This window comes from Pan paniscus, chromosome 5, assembly GCF_029289425.2.
Source record: "Pan paniscus chromosome 5, NHGRI_mPanPan1-v2.0_pri, whole genome shotgun sequence".
Lineage (NCBI taxonomy): Eukaryota > Metazoa > Chordata > Mammalia > Primates > Hominidae > Pan > Pan paniscus.
Window position 1 is genome coordinate 61108816 of NC_073254.2, and position 26621 is coordinate 61135436.

Sequence of the window (26621 nt, forward strand, 5' to 3'; positions counted from 1 at the left end):
AAATCATGACTTTTATGTAAGATAGGAATCATTTCTATGCAGGTGCATTTCTATTAATCTGGTTCCTTGCAAATTAACAGAAAATGTTTATTAATTTATTGTTTAAATAAAGGCAAAGTAAAACTGATCAGCAAAAAAATAAAATAAAATGGGTGCATGTGTATGCTATCCTATGTTAAAAAGCATAGGTGGAAAAGTCAAATGCAACAGTGAAAAAACTTCCAGCACATTTTTATTTGTTTGTTTTTTTTTAGGAAAGAATGAGCCTCTGTTGATGAGCAGATTCTCACAGTGGGAGTCCTGCATTAGAAATGAAAATTACTTTATAACACAGCCTACACAGGAGCTAAACATTAATGCCTTTGATTGCTTTAGGTCAGTTACCCATAAGTGTGAGTATTTACGCTGTCAATTAATCTTTTACAATCTGGTATTACTTTAGTAGTCATTTTGAAAAAAACAAAACACAAAGAAGCAAAAAAAAAAACCCACCACATCTAAATATGTACTCTAAATATTTAAATAAAATTATATTTTAATTAAAATAGAAAGGTAAACCATAATGGTAGGCTGATGAAATCCTCCTTAAACAAATTAAAATGTAAATATTTAAATAAATAAAATGGAATCTGTGATACTATATAGCTTAATGTCAAAGTAAAAAGATAGATAACTTTATTCTTCAGCTCTGTGGATACAATAATATTCACCATATTGAGAATACATAAAACTCTACAGGAGGAAGAAATGTCTCAGTGGTGATGGAAGCCATTACATCTTCTCCTCTTTATACATCCTCTCTAAATAAGGTAAATAAACTAATGGCAAACACCACCATTACTTTTGCACCAGCCAAATAACTTGATTTACCATATTTAGAGAGGACATACAAAGAGGAGAGGTGTCATGGAAGTATATCCCTAGTCCTTCCGAGTTTCCATCACACAAGAACCTGCTGGATTCATGGCTTTCACAGTTCTCTTTTCACCTGACTTTCTGCTTCCTACAGACATTTCCAATGTAAAAAGTCCACTGTACATTGATCACAGCATAAAATCTGGATAGATGTGTCTTTTCTTCTTCATCTTACCCCTTATACCACCACAGGAGAGTATGCTCATTTTCTCCTTTGGCTCCATTCACTTTTCCTGATAGCTGACTTTGTCACTTCTACTTTTTTCTCCATATTGGACATTCTGGTTATTACACTTTCTATATTTTATCAGCAAGATCTGTTAGAGGCAAGCAGCAGAACCTAAATCTAGCTGATTTAGTAAAATAATAATAATTTATTAAAAGTTTGTTAAGTAGTTTATGTAACTTTTAAGAGGGCTGGACAACCAGGCTTGAAGGGTGCATAGCCAGGAATCTTGCTCCAAATCAGGCGACAGACCTGGTCTGGCAAGCATGACACTGCCACTGATGTCAAGTGCATTGTGGCCACTGGCATAGGATACTGAATGACACTGTGTCCCCAGAAACTTCATCCTGCAAAACCTGCAGTTGCTTCCAGGGAAAATTTTTTAGTCTCCATTTCTTTATTTCGGTAACTCTTGATTCGAAGTCTTGGGTTGGTAGATCTGATTGGCAAAGTCTTATTTTCATGGTAATATCCTAGTTTCAAGGAAGGCAAGGAAAACAAAAATCTAGCATTTTTCTGCCCACTATGGCAGGCAAGTTTCTGTTGAAACATAGGGTTCAGATTTTGCGTGGCCAAAAATGGATACGTATCAATATGTGTGTGTGTAAATAATATATATGAGTATAAAAAATATATCATTATGAACATATATTTTTATAAATATAAATACATTTTATAACTATAACTATATACCTTTTTATAAACATAACATATATTTATATATGCATATGTCTGTGTGTATATATACAAATACACTCCTTGTCTATTCCCAGGCTAGTGACCCCTCGCTTAAAGACTCCATAAAAGCAGACTAAGTACAATGATATCTCCCCACCTTTCTCATGATACTTCAAACTTATCTAATGACAGTTTTTTAAAACAGTGCAATAATTAACTAGAATACCTGTGTACTGGTGTCATATTTTCTGAATGGTAGTCATATTTTCTGAATCAAAACCAAATGCTCATCCTCTTTTTTTTATTTAAAAATCCACGCATTGAGAGTTGAATCAAATTTTGCTTTGAATAATGTGACAAAGAAAGAAAAGCTTTTTCCTGAATCTCTTCTTCCAACCTAATATTAACCATTTTTTAGAAATGTGCTCACATTCTCCTCTGGAATTAAAAAAAAAAAAAAGGACAAACATCTTCCAACAGAAATGCCATCATGATGGTGATCTCAAAGAGTTTTGTGAGCCCACAGTGAGGCCACATCTGCTGTCTCTGACCCCAATCAGCTCTTCCTCTAGATATCTGCTTGTCTAACTCTTAACATCTTAAAGTCCTTGCTCAAATCTCACTTTGCCAATTAGGGCTTACACTGATTCTATTTAATACTATAATACCACCTTCCCCCATCCCTGGCATTCCTGATTTTCTCTAGCCTTTCCCTCCCTCCCCCCTCCCTCCCTCCTTTCCTCCTCTTTCTTTTCTTTTCTTTTCTCTCTCTCTCTTTCCCTCCCTCCATCCCTCCCTCCCTTCTTTCCTTTCTCTCTTTCTCTTTCTTTCTTTCTCTTTATCCATCCATCCATCCATCCATCCCTTCCTTCCTTCCATCCTTCCTTCCTTCCTTCCTTCCTTCCTTGCTTCCCCTTGCTCTGTTGCCCAGCCTGGAGTGCAGTGGCACAAACTTAGCTCACTGCAACTTTGAATTCCTGGACTCAGGTCGATCCTCCCACCTCAGCCTCCTGAGTAGCTAGAACCACAGGTGCATGGCACCATGCCCAGCTAACAATTTTTTTTTAAGAGATGGAGCCTCATTATATTACCCAGGATGGTCTTGAATGCATCAAGCAATCCCAAAGCTCTGGGATTATAGGCATGAGCCATCATGCCCACCCATTTATCACCTTTTAATATTTTTACTTTTAGAGTTTACTTATGTATTACATTTATTGTTAATTGTCTGTATCCTCTACCAGAATGTAAGCACCAAGAAAAAAGTAATATTTACTTTGTTCATATTTCCAAGTTCCTAAAGCAGTTCCTGTCATATAACGGGAGTGCAACAAATATTTGCTGAATTAATAAATGAATGGGTGTGGCTGGGGTAAAATAAACAAGGATGAAAGGGCAGAGATGAGGTCGTTGAGTTAGACAGGAATCAGATGACAAGGAGTCTCTGAGGCCATTTGAAGGCTTTAGATTTCATTCTGAGTGAGATGTGAGGTCACTGGATGTGTGCACTGAGTACCAGAATCTGACACAGAGAGAGAAAAGAGCCAGTGGAGAAAGAGAAGTTGAACCCACCAAGAGATTGGCGATCGATCAATGGAACAAAATCTTAGAGGTAATTAGGGGGGTTGGGATCTACATGTCCAGGTGGCCTTGGTCAGAAGAAGGTATAGGTATGCAACAAGTAAAGACGATTGTCTACATAAACTACAGACCATTGCTCTGGTTAAAGTGCCCTGGTTAAGTGGTCCTTAATTTCTTTGGGTAATTCTATTGTCTTGGCAGACACATCATATCGTTTTGGAAAACAACTGGGTTATAAATATGGTAGTCATATTTTTTGAATCAAAAATGAGGTGAATGGCTTAGAAAATGTTTTTCTCTAATCTATAAGTTTACTTATATGTAAAGTTTTATAAATATATTAGCATTAAATCATATTCAGTGTTATAAATGTTAACACATAGCAGAAACAAAATGCAGAGTGTTTTTAGCGGGTATTCCAAAGTCTACCTTGGTTAGATTGTGATTCTGCATGCAAAGGTGGGTCAAACCTACCATCATGGCCACAGGTATCAGGCTCAGGGGTATGAATGTTACTCCAGGAACATTTTCTGAGTATACATGTAGCACACCTCCAGAGCTATGCTTTAGGAAGATTAAAGTGGAAGCAACTTGGAACAGAATAAAGCTGGAAATTGGATTGAAGCATCATAATTCAGGGATTCTAAGTACAATTTTGAAACAAGGAGATTTGCTGATTTGTATTGTCAACTTTCATGCCAAACAAACTAGGCTCAACTCACACCCCTACCACTTGCTAGCTGTATGGTCTTAGGTAAATTATCTAATTGGGATTTCACGTTCCTCGTGCATAAAATAGGGCAAACAATAATGTTTAGGAAGGATGATCCAAGGATTAAATAAGCCAACAAGGAAAGCACTTAAAATAGGGCCTGCTACTTAATTAGCGCTATTAACTATTACTGTTTCTACTACTCCTATCTTGTAGGGCAAAATTAGACATAAATAGTCTCATGCTATATTTCTGCTGCATTTTGACACCACCAAAAGTACAGCCAATTCATATGAAAGTAACTCATTTGTGACTATAAACATTCAAGAAAACTATCTTATTTCAAAAAACAACACTGACTAATATTTGGAAGTAGAAAAACTCAAAGTTACAACAGTTACTAATTTCATGATATGGGAGGATTATAAAATTTCATATAACTGATATAGTTGTATCAGTTTTGGCCATAGCTAAGACTTACAAAGCAATTACGATTTGCCAGGTACTACACTATCTATCTAATTTACATTTGTTATATCCTTCTAATAACTTCATGAGATGAGGATTATTATTAACCATCTTCCCAAACAGGAAAAAGGCTTAAAGAACTTGATAACTTGAGTAAAGATACACCATTAATAAGTGTCTCCACCTGGATTTCAACTCAGGCAGTCTGACCCTAGTGTCCACACTACATTATGAGGTTATGACAGGCAATTGAAATAATGTGTACTAACTTATCAATTAAAATTTAAAACAAAATGACTAATTTCTAGGAATTATACCCCAAAATTTGAAAACAAAGCAAAAATATTCTTTATCAGATCATCAATGATTTGGTAATACATGTTTCACCCAAAATTAAGGGACAAAATAAAACCACAGGCAAAAAAAATGCTTTACAGAGATCAAAACCCTAGAGAAAAGTTAACATTATTTACCATTCATACGGATTACTGGGCTTGAAATTACTCAGTGTCTCAAAGTACTGATAAGACATTGGCTGGGACTAGGTGTATTACGTATTTTTTTTAATTTTCTGTATATTATGATTTGTGTGGGTGTGTAAATTTTTTTATAATAATATTTCTTAAATGTATAACATTTTTAAAAGAAACAGAAAACCTTCCTGGCTGGGGAGAGACTGCTCCTCTCCCTCTCGGGGCAAGCTAGTTCTTCCAGTTGGCACAGAACTCAGCCTGGAGCACACCTTTGACATGCAAATCAACGAATCTAGAACTACACCCCTCTATCTGGCCCAGATAACCCAAGAAGCAATATTCCTCTGCCTTAATCATCTCAGGGCCAGATATCAGGCCACTAGAAACCACTCTACAGTTTAGAGCCCCTGGGGATTATTCAAACTAGCTAATGCTAAACTGCTGACTTGTCCCTTCTCTGCCTTTCCTGTGGAAATCCTAATAAAGGATCTAGCTCCTTTTGTGGTTCCCAACTGACTGACCATCATACAATAGGGTTCTGCTAACTCAAAATTAAGTGCAGAAAACTGTCAAAAAGTCTTTATATAAAACATTCGTTTCATATAAAATGTCAAATGGGATGGTTGATAGAGCTGCAAACACAGGCTAGACCAAGATACTTATCTCTTAAAACTAGCCATATATTCTTACATTTGTTCATTAAACTCATTCAGTAAATAGTTGTTGAATAATTTTTAAGTTCTAGGCAGCTAGGTACTACAAAGACCAACTATGTTTAGTTTCTGTTGTTGGAGACATTGCAGTTTGGTGGGGTAAATACATAAATACACAAATAAATAATATTTTTAAAAGTTAGTGATTCTCTAACTTGTCTTACTTTTAAGGAAATATAGAGTAAGACAAGTCAGAGAATCACCAAGGGCAGAGTTGGGGAAAGTGACTTTAGATGGGGTAAGACTAAAATATCTATCTGAAGAGGAGACATTCAAGCTGACTGAAAGATTAGTAAGGGAAAGAGTTCCAGGCACAGGAACCTTACTGAATTTACCAGCAGGTACATGTCTCCAAAGAAACAATGTAAATATTCCTTTTTCTCTCCTAATATCTTCTGGATACTTCCAAACCTGTCTTCAATTTTTATAAAAAGCACTTAGTTCATACGTTTCTGCAAGAACATGGACTGTACTTTACTCATCTTCATAGCTCTGGTACTTCACACAATGCCTTCACGTGGTGAGCACTCAAAAAATAAGTTTGAGGGCCAAGTAAAATAATGGATGAATTAAGGGTTAATCCACATAAGCCTGGGAGGTTTTCTAAAGAAATTTTAAAACTTACATTTCAGGGTGATATCAGTAAAAATAGCAGAGCAAGGATCTCCTAAAGTTCCCTCCTTAAAACCAATAAGAAATTTGGTAAAAATTCTAAGTATCAAGTTTTTTAGAATTCTACAGATTAACCAAAGTTTTGCAGCAATTCAAGAATGTCTATTCAAGAAAAAAACAGTTGAATCTTGATAAGAACATCAAGCTTAACGTCATTTTAACCTGCCCTATTCTCAAACCCCTCTCTACATCTCCATAGAAGCCTTAAAAGCCAGAAGTCTGCATTCACAGTGAAAATCAACAACCCAGCCGTCACTAGATAGGGCAGAACAAGGTTGGAACTTCTTCTAAACATCACTACTACAGTATTCTCATTATGCGACAAGTTTGGCAGTTTCCTAGAAGACCTTACTTGCAAGACTGTCTTTATTTGACATGACTTGGAGCTCACTCAGTATGAAAAGCCTTTCCTCCAGGGGTATTGGTTTAAAATATTTAAAGACAACTGTTTAACTTTGCAACTATCTGAGTCAGTAGGTAACTGTTGGACAAACAACAGGCAAACCAACAAGATGAAAATGAAAGGCTAGGGAATGAGTTGTTCATAGTGGCTTTGCAGAGGTCTAATGAATTCCCAGGAATTTAGAAGGGCATCCATTTGCCCAGGGCTTTACTCATGCTCAGGAAAGACATGAGAAGGCCACAAGCTGTCATGTACACCCATCCTTGAGGCTCTGCACAGGAAGAAAGTGAAAGCTAAGGCAGAGTTGTCAACTGCTTGGCTGAGTGTTGAAGGCATGGCCAACATGCACACACAGTCCCTTAGCAAAGAATGGGGACTTCTAAATTACTGAGGTAAAGAAATATCTGTCTAGTTAATACCTGATCACTAAATAATGGAGCAGAGACTTCTGTGGCCACCCATGACAAAGAATGCAAACATTACAGAATTAGTTAAGGAAAGTCACTAAACAATCAAACAAACAACAAGAACAATAAACAGCAACAACAACAAACCCTGAGGAAAGGGAAGAATCTAATTTCCAAAGTTGTTACATTCTATTATTTAAAATGTCCAGTTTTCAACAAAGAATTATAAGGCATATAATAAGAAACATGAAACAAGACATGAAATAAGAAAATACAGTGTTGAATGTGTATCACTTTCACACAATCATAAAGTTAAAAAATCAAGAGTTGAACCACTATAAGTAGAAGACTGTCTGAATAGATTATTCACAGAGGAAAAAAAAGAATCAACAGAAAGGGTCCCTGAAGAAACTCAGTTGCTGGACTTAATAAAGATTTTAAATCAGATATTTTCATTATGTTCAAAGAACTAAGGAAATCTTTTCTAAAGAACTAAATAGAGAATATCAATAGAGAAACTGTAAAGATTAGAACAAAATTAAATTAAATACAAAAATCACTAGGAAAAATAAAATCAAGTTAAAATAAACAAAATTAAAAAGTGAGTTCTTTGAAAACAAAATTGACAAATATGTAGCTACAATGACCAAGAAGGTAAAACAGGACCCAAACCAAAATCAGGAATGAAATATTTGGTTTTCTAGTGCCCTTACAGAAATAAAATGGATTGTGCGGAACACTATGAAAAATTTTATACCAACAAATTAGATAATCTAGATGAAATGGACATAGTCCTAAAGAGACATAAAGTATAAAACTGACTCAAGAAGAAATAGATAATCTAAATAGACCAGTAACAAGTAGAAAGACTGAATTAATCAAAAAACTTCTCAAAAAGAAAATCTTAGGACCAGATCACTTCATTGGTGAATTCTACCATATGTTTAAAGAAGAAATAATATCAATCTTTCATAAGCTCTTTCAAAAATTAGAAGAGGAAGAAATACACTCTCTGAAGCCAGAATTATCTTGATACCAAAACCAGACGAAGTTATTTTAAGAAAAGAAAATTATAAGTCAATATTCCTTATTAATATAGATTCTTCAAAAAAGATACTTCAAAAAATACTAGGAAACTGAATCTAGCAACATATAAAGAAAATTATACATGAGGATTAAGCAGGATTTATTCCAGAAATGCATGGATGCTTTAAGACCTGAAAATCAATTAATGTAAAACATTATAATATAAAACAGTACACTAGACGAAAGGAGCCAGACACAAAGGACCACATATCATATGTTTCCATTTATATGGACTGTCCACAAAAGGCAAATGTGTCAGGACAATAAGTAAATTAACGGTCGTCAGAAGCTAGAAATAGAAGGAAACGGAAAGTGACTCCTAATGGGTACGGGATTAATTTTGAAGGTGATAAAAATGTTCTGGGACTAGACAGTGTTGATGGTTGCAATCTTATAAATATACTAAAAACTACTACATTTCACACTTTGAAAGGATAAATTTTATGGTATGTTAATTATATATGATTATATATATATATAATTTTATTTATAAGTTGATGCATGTTACATGCACACAAACTTATAGCTCAAGATGACAACCTGAGAACGCACTTCTACCTTCCTCTGTCCCAATGTCCCATTAAAAAAAATGAAGCCCGATATGCTGGCACACACTTGTGGTCATAGCTACTCAGGAGGCTGTGGCAGGAGGATCACTTGAGCCCAGGAGCTCGAGGCTGTAGTGAGCTATGATCATTCCACTGCACTCCAGGTGACAAAGTGAGACCCTGTCGCTAAAAATTAAATAAAAAAGTGTGCAATTAAAAAATAAAAACACAGCTGTAAAACAAGAAAAGGAAGAAGCAGATAATGAAGACTTAGGAAGATAATAAAGACTTAGATAGAAGGTGTACAGGATTAGTTAGAGGAAGTAGAATAATGAAAAGCACCACCCAAAATAATTGGGGCTAAGCAAGCATCCTCACAAAGGAGCCCCAAAAAGCTTTCATTTTAAAGTAAACAAATAGAGAACACAAGAGTAGGCTGAAAGGCAGCTATCAAGATAGTTCAAGAACTAACTGCCTTTAGAAAAGTGGTATGAGTCTGACCCTTTCCTTTCCCAAGTATTCAATAGTAGTTTTTACCCTGAGATTTGTTTTATAAGAAAGTTGGGCAAAGTGCCTAGAAGTGAGTGTTGAAGCCACAGAGATACAGCATTGGAAATTCATAAAAGACTTTCCCAAGAAGGAAATGGTGATCTTGCGGGAGACAAGAGCATAGAATGGAAAAACTGCTGTACTGAGTCAGATTCCTGTTCCATGCCAGTGATGATAATTTGTACATGTAACTTGACTGGATCAGGGGGTGCCCAGATATTTGACTAAACATTATTTCTGGGTGTGTCTGTGAGGGTATTACTAGTTGATATTAGCATTTCAATCAGTAGACTGAGTAGGGCAGACTGCCCTCCTATACGTGGGTGGGTAAATTTACTCAGGGTTCTCCAGAGAAACAAAACTCAACAGATTAGATGATGCCTAGATGATGGTTAATTCTATATGTTAACTTGACTGGCCGTGGGGTATTCAGTTTAACCATTATTCTGGGTGTGCCTGTAAGGGTGTTTGTGGATGACAGATGAGTATTTGAATTCGTGGGCTCAGTAAAGTAGGCTTCCCTCCCTAATGTAAGTATGCACCATCCAATCCACTGAGAGCCTGCATCAACAGCACATCATGGGACTCCTCAGCCTCCATAGTCAGGTCAGCCAATTTTTTATAATAAATGTCTTTTGAGTTTTCTCTCTCTCTTTATCTATGTATCTATTTACATCCTAATTGGTTCCATTTCTCTGGAGAATCCTGACTAACCCAATGTACTTAAATGTTCCTTCCTTGACAGAATCCTTTGTACGGACACATGGATATCTTCCTTGATATCAGCTTCCAAACATCTGTGGACTCCTCTCACAACATTTAAATTCCTGAGCTGCTACTAGATCTTATGTATGGATTGATTGAATAGCTTCTGTATAAGAATGGTTAAAAAAAAAGTTTTATGTCTTTCATAAATAGTTTTCAATTCTGCAGTAGTGTCTTATAGACTGAAAGCATTGATATAATGTAGCTGTTGCACTGGTAGTACTATTCGAAGGAGCATTTTTTGTGTCAGAAGAGAACAATGGGTTTTAAAAATAAACAATAACATAGAAAAAGCAAAAAGGTTGTAATCTTTCTCCACTAGAACTGGGTTCAAGAGTTCTAGAATCAAGCCTTGTAGAAATTTAGATTAATGTTACACTTCTGTTGTGGCCTTTGGGTCAGAGAGGACCCCCCAAGTTATCCCCATCATCCCCTCTCTACTCTTTTATTTCCTAAAGCCACAAATTTGGAGTACCCTAAGTCAGGAAAAGACTCTAGTAAGGAAATGATAAAGGAGAATATGTGACAATCAAGAGTGCATTGCCTTTTTCCATTTGTAGACATGTGGGCATGTGCCTTTCTATTTGTTTTGTAGATGCAAGCTGCACAAAGGCCAGTTGTCTTCTCTTATATTCACCAGTGTCTTTCCAGAATCTAACCTGTTAGCATTGTTGGCATTCAATGATAATGATGGTCACCATTTCTATAAGGTCCAGCATCTGCTGACGCATACTCAAGGCTCAGACAATATTACTTAGATATTCATGGTTGCCAAGCCAGTTTACTTTTTGGTTTAACTCCATAAGAAGCAATCCAAAAAAAAAAACTTTAAATAAAATATTTTCAGTAATCATGGAAGGGAGAGGGAAAACCATTAACTGGCATCATACCTTTTGCCCTAATATTATATTGTTTTCTTCCAAGAAAACCCTATCATTTCTTATTCTTTTTATATCAGGATACATAATACGAGATATTAAGAAGTTTAAAAAAGTCAACTCCCCAGATTGGTCAAATTATGCTGAATAAACAAGTAGTTGAGTACTCTCTATTCAAGCTTGTATTTGCTTTTTAAAAGAGATGATAAATAAACAGCCGACATCTGAACTAAAGAGTTCAAGGCAACAATCCCTATTTGCAGTTCCTAAATCCTCAAATTTCTAACAACTATAAGGGTTTTTTAATTTCTTTTTGTTTACTTGTTTTTTGTTTGTTGTCTTTTAATAATCCTTTGGTAGCAAGCCTCACCTGACCTCTACAGTCCTATTAGGGCTCTTATGTAATATATGGAATATACCCTTATTACTTTTATAAAATCTGAAAAATCCTGAACTTGAAAACTGTGGACATTCATTCAATTGAGGTGAAGATCCAAGACATTAGAAGAACAAACATGTGTATATATATTTAAGTAAGGAAATTAGGCAAATCACAATCTCTGTAGCATTGATTTTATCATTTGGAAAATGAAGGAGTTGCACAAAAATATGCTTGACAGTAATTAAACTCTAGGATTCTACCTGATCAATTTATATCCTGATATATATCAAATTATGTTGAATTTTGGATTATGTTGAATTTTTATAAAATTATAGGTATTTAGCTTTGCCAATAATGTGTGACAAACATGCATTATTAGCTGTGTCTTTCTATATAATAAGGTTTAGTACCTGCTTTGCCAAACACAGAAGATATGCCTTCCATAATGGCCTTGTGGATATCAGGATGAGAAAGGACGTATGCAAGTGTCCAAAATGCAACCTTAAAAAGAAAAACTTATATCAAAAATATGAACTTCTTTGAAGGTGAACAAAAGCATATTTAGTATTAGCCATACATATATTTTTTTAAAAGGATGATGTTTAAATTAACCTTAAGAGCACATTGGTAGAAAGCATATTTTGAAAACAACTAGATATTATTAATAAGAGATATGTAATATATCTCCAAGAAGCCAGATGTAAATTTTTATTTTGTCACTATAATTTAACTATATAATTTAAATAGATTAAACATCTATCTTCACTAAAAATGAGAAAAGTTGTTATTTTTACTAATGAGTAACACAAAATATTATATAGGCATATATTAAATTTTCAGAAGCAACTAGTTATGACACTTAAGAATATTAATCCAAAACAAAAACATTTCTTAAGATTTAATTTCCTTAGAATACAAGTGAATTAGCACATTTTATATTCTTCAACTGAAACACAGTAGTTTTAAATAAGCCCAGGAAAATGCAGCAGGAAACCATCCCGTAAACTAAATTATGAGAGTACTCAATGTCAAAAACGAAGTCCTTTTTTTTTGGCTTTTTTTGGCTCTGAATTAGTAAATAAAAGAAAAAAATTTTTTGAGTCCTTTCACACTTCAATGCTATTGAATATAGTATATTTGCACATTTTCTCTCCTGGCCACTCAAACTTATTTCATATCTTTCCTCGTTATGGTATTACAAGATAAAATCATACTGCTTTACATCTTAAAAATTAACTTCCTCCTCAGGTAAATAGTTTTGCTTCTATTCTTAGGTTACACAATAAAGAAAACCTGTATAAAATCATCCAAAGAAGTGTGGGTTTCACTTTCATTTTTTTCTAAATACATTTATTATGAAAGAGATTTCATCTAGGAAAATTGGTCCTGAAATGATTCATGCAATACTTTGACTAAATTTAGTCTGTCTCTTTTGTGAAGTAACATTATGTACCTTTAAATAATACCAATACTCCCCTCTGTGGTCAAAAGAGGAAGAGCAATTGTCCGAAAAGAAGTGCTCAAATAAGCCAAATTCAATACTGTTCATTATTTTTCCCTTTCTAACTTTAAATTGATAGTGCAAGGATAAATATGGTACTGTTTACATAAACAAGGTGAATAGGGGAACCACGGGTCCTCAATTTAGAGGCTTTCTTTCAGGAGTGTTATCCAGATTAAGAAAGATTTATCCTAGAGATTATCTAGTTCATTTTTACAGATGATGAAACAGATGCTCAGAGAACTATCTTGTCCTGTCTCTACTCAGGCCCCCTTTCTACTATTAACTACAGATAAAAGTGCTAAATTATTGAATTCAATTAATAACTACTCCATACTCACTTCATCTTACTTGAAGAGTCAGAGTTCATGTTGGGGAAAAAAATAGCGATAAGACATAATGTATTAGTCTGTTTTCACACTTCTTTATAAAGAATTCCCTGAGACTGGGTAATTTATAAACGAAAGAGGTTCAACTGACTCACAGTTCTGCATGGGTGGGGAGGCCTCAGGAAACTTACAATCATGGCAGAAGGCAAATGGGAAGCAAGGCACATCTTACACGGTGGCAGAAGAAGGGGGTGGGGAAAATGGTCAAACACTTTTAAAGCATCAGATATTATGAGAACTCACTCACTATCACAAGGACAGCCTGGGGAAAACTGTCCCCATTATCCAATCACCTCCCACCAGGTCCCTCCCTTTACATGTGGGGATTACAATTCAAGATGAGATGCGGGTGGGTACACAGAGCCAAGCCATATTACTTAGATTTTCAGTTACGCAAAACGGATGTTCATAGTTGTATGTGCCTAAATATAGCTTTAGAGATTCAATAAAATTGGATACTACTTTTTAAATGACAAACATAAGGAATTTAGCTAAACTACAAATGGCTGTTACTTTTATTTATTTATTTATTTATTTTTTTGAGACAGAGTCTCGCTCTGTTGCCTAGGCTGGAGTGCAGTGGCGCGATCTCGGCTCACTGCAAGCTCTGCCTCCTGGGTTCACACCATTCTTCTGCCTCAGCCTTCCGAATAGCTGGGACTACAAGCACCTGCCACCACGCACGGCTAATTTTTTGTATTTTTAGTAGAGACAGGGTTTCACCGTGTTAGCTAGGATGATCTCGATCTCCTGACCTTGTGATCCGCCCGCCTCGGCCTCCCGAAGTGCTGGGATTACAGGCGTTAGCCACTTTTTTTTAATGTCTCCTTTTTCCTTAACAGATTACAGTTTTTAAAATTTTTTCTATTTTTAAAAAAGCCAAAGTATTTTTAAAAGATAAAAAGGCATATAAAATAGTTAATAAAAGTTTATATGTATTACTACATCAATAAGCAAGAATAAGTGACTTTGAGGTCTTTCTGCACCCACATTTGGGAAAGGGGTTGAAAACTGCTCCCAACAGTACCAATTAGTATTTTGTAAAACAGTTCAAGTCCAAGGTCAGAGATGGGCAAGAAGAAGAAGGGCCACTCAGCTCACTGAACTGCAGAAGCAGCCACCATAATGTCATTCCATTGTTTTGGAGAGGTAAGAACAAATGAGAGAAAGGGCAAGGAGGAAAACTCTGTATCTTTGCTGTGTCAAGGAGAAGACGAATTGAGTGTGTTCTTTGGTACTGATTTATCTATTCAAAAAGAGATTTTGATGGAGTCTTTATACCACGCCAGAGAGTCTTCTACCAATCATGGTAAACACAAATATGTTGGGAGATAATTCCTGTCCAAAGTATTTTCACATTTAGTTGGGCATATGAATACATATTGGAGAAAAATGAACGAAATCTACAAGACAGTGAGAGAGCAAACACATGTTACAAAAAATAAATACTGTGGGAGTTGAGAGTGGGATGGGGTAGCAATTGCTACTGAAAGTATTTAGAAAGAATGTAAGAGATGCAGCAGATAAAAAAGGTAAAATGTCAGCTTTGTGATTGGTTTGGAGAAATCTTCTAAAAAAATCATTTGGCAGTCAGAAATTTCTTGGAGCTTAGAAATGGTTTTCCCATAAAAATAATTTCATAAATTATAGTTAATATCTTGGGCCATAATGGAGCCTCCTAGTGACCCAGTGCCTAACCCATCTGAAGCCTGAGCTCTGAGTCCTATGGGCCTTGAGGCAGAGTACAAAGTAGGAGAAAGGAGATATAGATATACTCTGGGCTCCAGGAAAAGACAGGCCCCACCACCTACACCTCTGGCAGGGCTTCTGGTATTCTCAGCAGCAATAAAGGTCACTAAAGCAGAACAGCAGTGGATATTCCCACTCTGGGGCCTTTGAGCCATCAAATATTTGGAAGCCTATGTTCAGTATTAATGGGCCATTGAAAATAATGATTGACTGAAACTAGGGAGATAATTTTTGTAAGGGAAGAAAACTAGCATTTATTGAAGACCTATGCTGAACCAGGTGCTATTAGCCACAATCTATTTCTTACCAAAATAATCCTTACAACAACCCTTTAAGGTAGGTATAGCATTAATCCCATTTTACAGATAAGGGCACTGAGGCTTGGGCAGGTTAAACAATTGGCCCACTGTTACCCAGTGCTGGCAATTGGCTTTGGATCTGACTCTAAAGCCTCTCCAGGATCTCTGCCTGCTCACCAGGCTGCCTCTTGGAGGTGCCAACAAGAGCCAGTGAGATGGAATCTTCTCTAATCATCAGACACTTTCTTTCTGAAATGAATGATTTAAATCCTTTCAGACCAGCGCCAAGAGCAAATTCCAAAGAACCGACTTCCCCTGTGTCAGATCAATGGGGCTTTGTGTGTCTTTCTTCCGGGGGATGTTTCTAACAAGATATTGAAAAATAATTCTTTGACAGGAGTGCCTGTTTTGTTGCTACTTTGAGAGTTGTTTTGCTGTTTGTTTTTCAATTTTGCTATAGCTTAATCAGTTTCCAAGAATATTATTTAAGGAAAAACCAGAGAAGAATATTATAGGTACATAAAGAAGGGGAAGGGTTTAGACTATTTTTACTTGACCATATCAGATGAAATGTATATTCCACTGGCTAACATACCTTTGAGAAAAGAGGCCAGAATTTCTATCCCTTCTCTTTATGCAGTAAATTTTTCAACGAGTTAAGGGAAACTAGAATATCAGGACTGAGAAAGCCTTTAATAACCTAGGCCTTTATAAAAGTAAGGCTAAATAAATAATACTTAAAACATCTTCCTCATTTCTATCTGTTAGAAGAAAAAGGAAGAAAAATGCCCACACATATCATTATGGATAGGTTAAATCCTCCTGTTTAGTGGAAAACAAGTATATTTAAAAAGTTACCCTTTAATTTCAGATAATATAAGTAGCATCTTAGGCTAATGTGAGAACCTCCTGGCCCAGGAAACTGTTTGCACTGAACATGACGTGACAGACAAATCTCATGGCTCTAATCTAATTCAAGACAGATTTTAAAAGAAACAGTTTTTTAGCCGGGCCCAGTAGCTCACGCATGTAATCCCAGCTGCTCAGGAGGCTGAGGCAGGGGAATCGCTTGAACCCGGGAGGCAGAGGTTGCAGTGAGCCGAGATCACGCCATTGCACTCCAGCCTGGGTGACAGAATGAGACACCATCTCAAAAAAACAAAACAAAACAAAAACAACAACAACAACAACAAAACACAAAAAACAGTTTTTTAAGTCTTGCCTCTCTTTAGAAGTGTTGAAAGTTCCAATTTCACCAGCACCATTCATGCGGAAGCTTGTAGGACCATAATGCTAAGCAATGCAAACAGCAATGGCACACAGAAGGAGAATGGGTACAAATGGAGAGAAAGAGCTAATATTCATTGATACCAGCTAGGCTTATCTTATCAAATCCTCATAACAACTTTGTAGAGAAATGAGAATTACCATTTATTGAGCACCCAAGTTCTAAGACCACAGTGGGAGGTTCACGTACATTATCCCTTTTTTTACCCTTATTAGGTAAAATAGTACATTATCTCTTATTAGGAAATAGAGGCACAGAAAATTTAAATTACCACCATGACAGTCTACAACTACGAATTGGGATGTCTGGATCCAAGCCCAAGTTACCTGAAACTATCCATTTACTTATTCTTTCCAATAAAAGCATGTGGCCAATCCCTATTCATCTTTTCAATACCAATACTGAGCACATTGGCATACATACAAAAAGTGTTCCATAAACAGATGTTGTCTACAACTGGCCCCAAAGGGCAAGCTTTTCCCTCATCCTGTTACACACTGCCTTTCAGAGGACAGAATTTGCTTGAGATCTGTTTTGTCTCCTTTGTAACCCAATCAGATTTCATTAGGCATTCAGTTTTGGTTTTTATCTCACAACCAAATCCACTGTAGTTTTTTTCTTTTCCATAATGAGTAATGAGTGGAAAAAAGAATGGAAGACAGAAATGAAGGAAAAAAAGATGAAAGGACAGTGGAGAGCAATGTAACTCATACTTTACTAATATACTTACAGGAACAGCATTAGACAGAGAAGCCCAAAGCAGTAAGAGCCCATAATTGGGTGAGTTTTCCTTACTTGTTTCCGTCTCTACAATATCCAGCATAGCTTGCAATAATGTCTGTTTAAAAGAAATAAATATTGCCAAACCATGGCTATGTGACAAATATTGATGTTAATAAACAAGAGATCATGTATTTTTCTTTAATATGAAAGATATCATTTCTGCCATTCCCAGGTTTTGCAGTTTGAAGCATGTGAAGGGATTTATGTCCTTACTGTAGCATGGTAATTAGGAGTAGGGATTCTGGAGCTTGACCGCCTCACTGCATTTGTTCAAATCCTGGCTCAGCTATTTAAGAGCTGGATGACCTTGAACAAGCTACTTTAATCTCTCTGTGCCTCTGTGTCCTCATCCATAAAATGTTCATAATATGGTACCTACCTCGTAGGATTATTGTGAGAATTAAATGAGTTAGTACCTAAAAAGTGCTTAAAATAAAAACTTTCAGAGGGTAAAATGCACTTTGGATCTCTACTTTACCAAACTGAATTGGCAAATTGTGTGTTATTATCTCTGCCCTCCACACTGCTCTGGAATCCCTGTCTTATAAACCTCTGCTCTTAGCAAAATGCAAGCAATAGAGAAACACACACCTCTGGTGCATTCAGGAGAAAACTACACCCCCATCCACCATACAGATTCTCAGCCCATTCACCATGGGAGACAGAACTGCCAAGCCAGAATATTACAAATACCACAATACTCTAAAACCATACAGAGAACTGACATTTGACTTGAACAGTGACAGCTCAGGGCAGGGCCCCATCCAAGGCTACCCATCTCAAGACATGTTGTTCTCAAGTCACCAAACAAATCCCACTAAAATATTTTCTTCATAGGGCGGTTTCCCCAGATTTGTCTTTGCCAGTGATGGCTCTCCATCATGGGAAAAAATTCAGACACTGTAACATTTTCATTAAGTTACTCATCTACTTTTAATCTTAAATAACTTATGTCTAGGTGATAGAAATAATGGGAGCTAATATCAACTCACTGCTTGCTAAGGGCAAGTACTGTTTTAAGTATTTAACCCATTTCACTCCTCACTATAACTCCAAGATGCAGATACTACTATCTTTTTTTTTTATTTTTAAGAAAAGACGTTTACTTGAGAATAGAGCATGGCAACGGGAAAATGCATGCAATAGTCAACTATGTGCGTATTCAGAGAGTTAAAGGAAGACAACAATTTTTAAAGGAAAAAATGAGAAGGATTACATAATTGTTGTGCAATCATTATCCTTGTCTACAAAGATCAATAACAATATTGGACAGGCCAGTTGCTAGACAGGTGTTCCTGTAGAAGTATTATTGTGTAGGCTGTGATGGTCTTTGTGCAGGTTTGTGGTTTTTGTAGAGTTTTCTTTTCTTTCTTTTCTAAATCACACATTCAAGCATGAGAACCCTCTCTTCATGACCTTCCCTGGCTCTATTTGTCAGGTTTTTTTTTCTTAGGTTCAGGGGTACAGTTCAGGTTTGTTCTATAGGTAAAATCGTGTCACAGGAGCTTGTTATAGATTATTTCATCACCCAGGTACTAAGCCTAATACACAATAATTGTTTTTATCTGTTCCTCTCCCCCCTCCCAATCTCTACCCTCAAATAGGGTCCAGTGTCTGTGGTTCCCCGCAGATACTATTATCTTCACCATTATGCATATGAGGAAACTGAAACACAATAAAGTTAGGGAATTTTGCCAGGGACATATAGCTTGAAGGTGGTTGAGTTAGGATCCCAACCCTGTGAGTCTAGCTCTGACTCCAGAGCCCATACTCTAAGCCACTATGCTATACTGGCCCCCTTAGAGACACAAATCACAACTCTCTTGTATTAGGGATTTGGAGAACTGCAATGTACCACAGCATAGTAGCTTTGATTCAGATACTATGACAAAGAAAAAAAAAACTATTCAATCACTAGCATATAAAATACATTATAAAATACAGACTGATGCTATTATTTACTAAAGCATGTAATTTTTCAAGGGATTAACTACTCTAATCCCTAGCTTTCTGGATTTAACATCCTCAGTTTTCCTGGTATTAAAGTTGTGAAAATAAATAAGAAATTACTTGTGAAATATGTAACACTATGCTTGCCACAAGGTAAGCACCCCAAAAATGTTAGCTAATGTCTTATTACTGTTTTTGTGATAATGGATTAGCAGAATTGAAAATAGTTTAGATATGAATTTCATTTACTGCTTGTCTCTGTTATAATGTAAGTTGTCACAGGACAAAGTTTATACCTCATGAAAATCCTATAGATATATTTCATTATTTTGATATTCTATGACACAATAATAATTTTAAATGAAAAACACTAGTTTAAGATATATCTAAAATAACATGGAAGAAATCACATTTTACATTAATGATGCAATAAAGCGTGTATATATTTTTTAAAAATGAAACTCAACTTCTACCCAGTCTTCTGCTTCACTAGGCCACTGAAATCTATTTATGCAGTTGAAGACAACAAAATCTTTTAAATTTCTTCTTAGCTCACACTTTTTTTTAATATTAATATAAAAACATTAGCTCGGCCAGGCACGGTGGCTCACGCCTGTAATCCCAGCAGTTTGGGAGGCCGAGGCAGGTGGGTCACGAGGTCAGAAGTTTGATACCAGCCTGACCAATATGGTGAAACCTCATCTCTACTAAAAATATAAAAAATAGCCGGGTGTGGTGGCATGTGCCTGTAGTCCCAGCTACTCGGGAGGCTGAAGCAGGAGAATTGCTTGAACCTGGGAGGCAGAGGTTGCAGTGAGCTGAGATCACACCACTGCACTCCAGCCTGGGTGACAGAGCAAGACTCCATCTCAAAAAAGAAAAAAAAATGCCACTGCCACACAAAACACACAAACACACAAGCTCAGTGTGAACACTGCTAGAGGAAAACAGAGACGCAATACGTAAAAAAATAAAGTTAAACTGCTCATGGATGTTCAAGTTGAATTCTCTCCTAAAGTTTTAAACACTGGATTAGCTTCAGCAGAATTCAAACTTTGTTTTTATTCAAATAATGATATGGTTTGGCTATGAAGCCACCAAAATCTCATCTTGAATTCCCACATGTTGTGGTAGGGATCCAGTGGGAGGTAACCGAATCATGGGAGCAGGTCTTTCTAGTGCTGTTCTCGTGATGGTGAATAAGTCCCACGAGATCTGATGGTTTTACAAAGGGAAGTTTCCCCACACAAGCTCTCTCTCCTTTTGCCTGCCACCATCCATGTAAGATGTTACTTGATCCTCCTTGCCTTCCACCATGATTGTGAGGCCTCCCCAGCCATGTGGAACCATTAAACCTCTTTCTTTTGTAAATTGCCCAGTCTCGGGTATGTCTTTTTCACCAACATGAAAACGGACTAATACAAATAGGGAGTTAAGAGTACCTATGATTAAAAATACCTCATTTCTTCAGAGTAAGAAAAATAAATGCTATTCTAGAGGTATTGTTGGTAGGGAATTTTACTTTTTTTTTTCTTTTTGTTTTTTTATTTTTTGAGATGGAGTTTCACTCTGTCACCCAGGTTGGAGTGCAGTGGTGCAATCTCGGCTCACCATAACCTCCGCCTCCCAGGTTCAAGCAATTCTCCTGCCTCAGCCTCCTGAGTAGCTGGGATTACAGGCGCACACCACCATGCCAGGCTAATTTTTGTATTTTTAGTAGAGATGAGGTTTCACCATGTTGGCCAGGCTGATCTCGAACTTCTGACCTTAGGTGATCCACCCACCTTGGCCTCCCAAAGTGCTGGGATTACAGGCGTGAGCCACAGCACCCAGCCTTAGTAGGGAATTTTAACTGGGAATTTAAAAACTCTGTTTGCTAGGCCCATAGATTACAGATCTATCTCGATACATCTTTTATATACATGTGCTTTTGCCCCTAAGTCCTGGAAAATAATGCAAAGAACATGTGTGTTTCTCTGGGTTGTTTATACAACAAAAATATTAGCTGAAACACAGTTTGTCAATGAAGGGCCTTCTAGTATGGCTTCCTATTCCCTTTATTCAGGAAGGAGATACCTAAACATTCACATAGTCCTTTTTCCTAAGGCCATCTTCCTTTCTAGTTTTAAGCAAAGCTGTTTGTGATAATATTTGCTATTTAACTAAAAACAAACAAAAACTTTTGATGCCATCTTTAAATATAAAAATATTTGAAGAGTTTTTTTAAATGATGATAACAATGATAAGCTCCTATCCAGTCCTCTGTTCTCAGTGCTTTACAAAAATTAAATCATTTAATTCCCACAACTTTATGCGGTGAGGAAACTGAGGCTAAGAGACTAGGTACTGTGCCCAAGGTTACATAACCAGTGACTGGATTTGAGCCTAGACAGTCCAGACCAAATGAAACCCAGTCTCTGTGGGCAGACCCTGGCCTCAGACAGTTTTCAAAAGCTCCCAGAGGTGATTCTAATGAGAGGCAGAGGTGAGAACCATTCATTAGCAAGCATCTGAACCAAAGGTAAGGCTTGTTAAAGCAGATTGTCTACCTCAGAGGTGTTTGTTTGTTTGTTTGTTTCTGAGACAGGATTTCACTCTGTCACCCAGGCTGGAGTGCAGGGGCACAATCAGGGTTTGCTGCAGCCTTCACTGCCCAGGCTCAAGTGTGATCCTCCCACCTCAGCCTCCTGAGTAGCCGGTACCACAGGTGTGTGCAACCATGCCTGGCTAATTTTTTTTTTAATAATTATTTGTAGAGACCAGGTCTTGCTATGTTGCCCAGGTTGGTCTCGAACTCCTGGGCTTAAGCACTTCTCCTGCGTCGGCCCCCCAAAGTGCTGGGATTACAGGTGTGAGCCACCATGCCTGGCCTACTGCAGAGTTTCTGACTGAGTGAGTCCCAGGTGATGCTGGTGCTGTCGGTTTATGGGCCACATTTGAAGAACCACAGATCTGGAATAACACTTAGGGCACAGGTTCCTAGTGCCTGGCTTTTTAAATTATACTATTCTGCTTCCTTGCATCTGAAGAAACAACTAACGGTAGTGGCATCAACAACAAAGCCTATTTTGTAGAGCTTTGTTTTTCCTAATTTGCCATTAGTTTCACCTGTCGCTATTGACACAGCCAACTGTATGATAACACAGAAATCAATACAGAACATCGGAATTGTATTTTTTTGCTCGTTGTCTCTGGTTTTTTCTTATGTGGAATAGGATACCTCTTCTACATAGGTTGTTGTGATGATGTAACAGTGAAATAATGTATCTCAACATGTCCAGTACAGTGGTTGACACAAAAATGGTATCTAATCAATCTCATGTGTTTTAGCAAAATATATTTTAACAACAATAATTTATTACTATCTTTACATTAGCAAAGAAAGGTAAGAAATACTTACCATGGAATTATCTTTTGCAGATTTACATGCTTTTATATCTGGAATGTTTTTCTCAAACAGTTCCAGGAACCACTTTTTGGATTTTGACCAGTTTCTACATGAGAAAAAATATATATAGAAATTAATTGGAAAGCACTTTAGGAATAACAGGTCACAGCATAAAAAAGGGATGTCTGTGGAATTAAAATTAGTTCTCCAAATTTATTCTTCATTTTCAGGTATAATTTCATGGAAGGTCTACCTTCGGAATGATTAGTCCACAAAGACAGTTGGGGAGGCAGAGCAACTACATTTTAGTGTCTTTTGTAAATAAAACTTTGGTGTCCTACTGGATTGGCACTGAATAAGAAGGCAGAACCCACACTTGCTTGGTCTGCCTTTACTGTGGCTGCTGTAAGTTGCAGGAGGATGAAAACCCAATGCACAGAACCGATCGCTGACTTAAGCCGGGAAAAACAAACTGGCTCTCATCTCCTAAATCTTGTCTGAACAGTCACCATTGTAGATGAATGGTCTACGTAGGCTATGGTCTGAATGTCTGTGTCTCTCCCAAATCTTTATATGTTGAAATCCTAACCCCCAAGGTGATGTCATTAGGAGGTGGGGGTCTTTGGATGGTAGCTATGTTATGAGGCTACAGCCCTCATGAAAAGGAGTACTAACCTTATGAACAGGGTCTCAGGGAGTCTGTCTGCCCCTTTTACCACATGAGAATGCAGTGAAAAATTGGGAGTCTGCAACCCGGAAGGAGCCCTCACCAGAACATGACCATGCTGGCCCGCACATCTCAGACCCCCAGCCTCCAGGGCAATGAGAAATAGCCCTCACCAGAACGTGACCATGCTGGCACCCTCATCTCAGGCCTCCAGCCTCCAGGGCGATGAGAAATAAATTTCTGTTGTTTATAAGCCTCCCAGTCTATGATACTTTGTTATGGCAACCCATATGGAGAAAGACATAGAGCCAATGCCAAGAAATTTCAAAATCATGCAGTTACTTTGCATGTGCCTCATTTTACAAACATTTGTCTGAACCAACTGTGAGAAATGCATTTAACCACGCCCATGTTTGCCTCAGAGAGAATGAGGAGCACAGTGTCTGATTCTGAGACTGCTCAGGTTGATGATTTAGCAGGAATCTTAACTGTAGCAATGAGTGCAATAATAAAAAGCTGTACATGGGATAAAAGACCTCAGAATAAATTCTTAATCCCATCGATCTCTTTCTCTCTTTTGTTTTTGTTCATCACAATAAGAAAAGCATCTCTCTTCCTTGGTCCTCCTTCAATTCACATACAGACACCAAAAACAAACAGGTCATAAGAAACAGCTTCTCTCCCACTTAAACTGCTGTTACATCTACTTAGAACAGAAAAATGAGAGGTGTTGAATTGCTGAGAGAAGCTTGGTCAATGAATTAATTATAGGAAACAACTGTTACCTTAGAAGACACTCTGGCAACTGGGACCCATACTCAAAATCTTCATCATAAGCTTGAAAATACTGATGGAACTCCTTGATTTTTTTCTTGTTTGTGGAAAACAAACTTTTATTAAAGAGCATATTCACTGTGACTGGATAAAGGAGATGTCTACAAAGACAGAAACACACAGAAAGTCAGACCCGAAGACCAAAGAAGAAAGGCAAAGGATACAAAGCAAGGCATTATTTCATAGCAATATATGGGGAGCAGATAATAGGTGACAGATTCTCTTGGGAAAAAGTCGCTCTTAAGAAGTTTTGATATTTGCTTACTGTGGTCAAGATAATACAGGGGAAACTGAAACTGTGGTTTGATTTATCTGAAGATATTTAAATGCTTTCTAAACAAGCATATTAGACTCTGACAAATATGAGATAATAAAGAAACTGATCTAATACAATTCAACAATTTATTTAGCAAATAATAGTAGCTAAGATATAGTCCATGCCTTTAGACAGCAACAGCAACAACAACAACAACAACAACAACAACAAAGAATCAGGGCAATATTGGTCACCAAATTTCCTAATTTCTCACAGGATCCCATAAATTCAAACTATTGCCCATTGAAATATAGTACATATCATCAGTAAGTTTCACCATTAAGAGAATAAAGTGATTACTGTAGCATACTTAAGATAAAGAATATAAAATATTGTTAACATGCCTTAAAACACTTAATACTGTTTATTTAATTTTTATTTACCATCCCTTCATAATCTCCTCCACCCAAAGTTTCAAAAATATCCAAGAATATTTTGTTCATTTCAATATCTTCATTTTGTTATAGATATTGGGTATGCTTCAGCACATTTTTAAATTTGGTTGTTTGTTTTTGTGTCCCCCCTCCACCCCCTACTACTGGACCTCTAACAAAATGTTCACTGTCATTCTGAGTCTGAACTGCTCAGTCTTGCCTTGGGCATTCCAGGATTCCTGCTGAGATGGCAAAGTGACTCAGGTAACTTCAACTTACGAAATCTCTTTATGCATGTGGGAAATTTTCTCATGTCTCCCATGCCCAGACTTTAACTTTTCCAGAAAGCTTCAGAATGGGGCTGACTCTGTCTGCTGCTCTTCCCTGTCTCTTGGGATCTCCCTTACTAGAGGACCCTGGGGCTCAGTCCTGAGGCCTACACTGACTTTGCCTGAGCCACTTGTTAAGTAACACAAACATCTCCTGGACTTTTTTCACCACTTTATGATTCCATTCTCTCCCCTATCCTCTCAACGTCCTCTCATTCTAATAATAGCAAATTGCACTGAATGTTTTATCAAAATTCTACAGGAAGTATGAAAATTATAAGAAGAAAATCCGTGTAGTTTATACACAAATGTATGGAATGACTAAGGAGAAATTACTGCAAATGTATTACAATGACTGTATTGGCTTGTTTGCTCACCATAAAATAGAAATGCTACACTGAATTAGAATTTAAAAGATTGGTGACAGAGCGAGACTCCATCTCAAAAAAAAATAATTTAAAAGATTAAAATAATCTCTTAATAGCCTAGTTAGGTAGATTTCATTAATCAACCTGACAATGTTTGAAGTCCAATCTATAGGTTTCAATTTTTTTATTTAAACAAAAAGCAAGACTAAATCATACTAATGCATCTATTTACCTTACTAAGTTGTTCAGGTCCATTGTCCCATGAGTGCCTAAATTCTCCAGTTGTTCATGTAATTCTTCAGTCAGTTGCCCAGTAAACTGATGGAGATTGACAGTCCCCATTTTCCCTTTCAACATAATATAGAGCTTTTCATGCAGTGCTAAAAAGACATTCTTTGGAATTGATGCTATGAACAAAGAAAACTATTTTCAAAATAAGCAACAACTGCTTGAAACACACAGTCAATATATATCTACTATTATTTGGTCAGCAGGGACTACAGCCAAAGTCCTCTCAGTACATAAGGTCACCTCCCATAAATAAAAGTAGATAAAGATTCAACCTATTCTCGGCTGAGTGTGGTGGCTCACAACTGTAATCCCAGAACTTTGGGAGAACAAGGCAGGTAGATCACTTGAGGTCAGAAGTTCCAGACCAGCCTGACCAACATGGTGAAACCCTGTCTCTACTAAAAATAGGAAAATTAGCTGGCTATGGCGGGCACCTGTAATCCCAGCTACTGGAGAGGCTGAGGCAGAAGAATCGCTTGAACCCAGGAGTTGGAGTTGCAGTGAGCCAACATCACACCACTGCACTCCAGCCTGGGTGGCAGAGAGAGACTTTATCTCAAAACAAACAAACAAACAAAAAAGATTCAACGTATTCTGTGAGATAATGGAAATCTATTCACTTTAAGGGATAATCTATAA

At 36.9% G+C, this 26621-nt stretch overlaps 1 protein-coding gene across 3 annotated transcripts in view; it reads right to left on the reverse strand.

Moving 5' to 3' along the window:
• CYP39A1 (cytochrome P450 family 39 subfamily A member 1) overlaps positions 1-26621 on the reverse strand; it is a 102797-nt gene that overhangs the window by 63565 nt on the left and 12611 nt on the right. For 2 of the 3 annotated variants that reach the window (XM_003833200.5, XM_063605302.1), the window contains exons 3-7: positions 25924-26098; positions 24256-24405; positions 22816-22909; positions 17413-17520; positions 11867-11957 (exon numbers count right to left, since the gene is read on the reverse strand). In XM_003833200.5, coding sequence (XP_003833248.3) covers positions 11867-11957; positions 17413-17520; positions 22816-22909; positions 24256-24405; positions 25924-26098 — 618 coding nt within the window. The remainder of the gene's footprint in view (positions 1-11866; positions 11958-17412; positions 17521-22815; positions 22910-24255; positions 24406-25923; positions 26099-26621) is intronic. The other variant, XM_008958685.4, reaches the window with a different exon arrangement.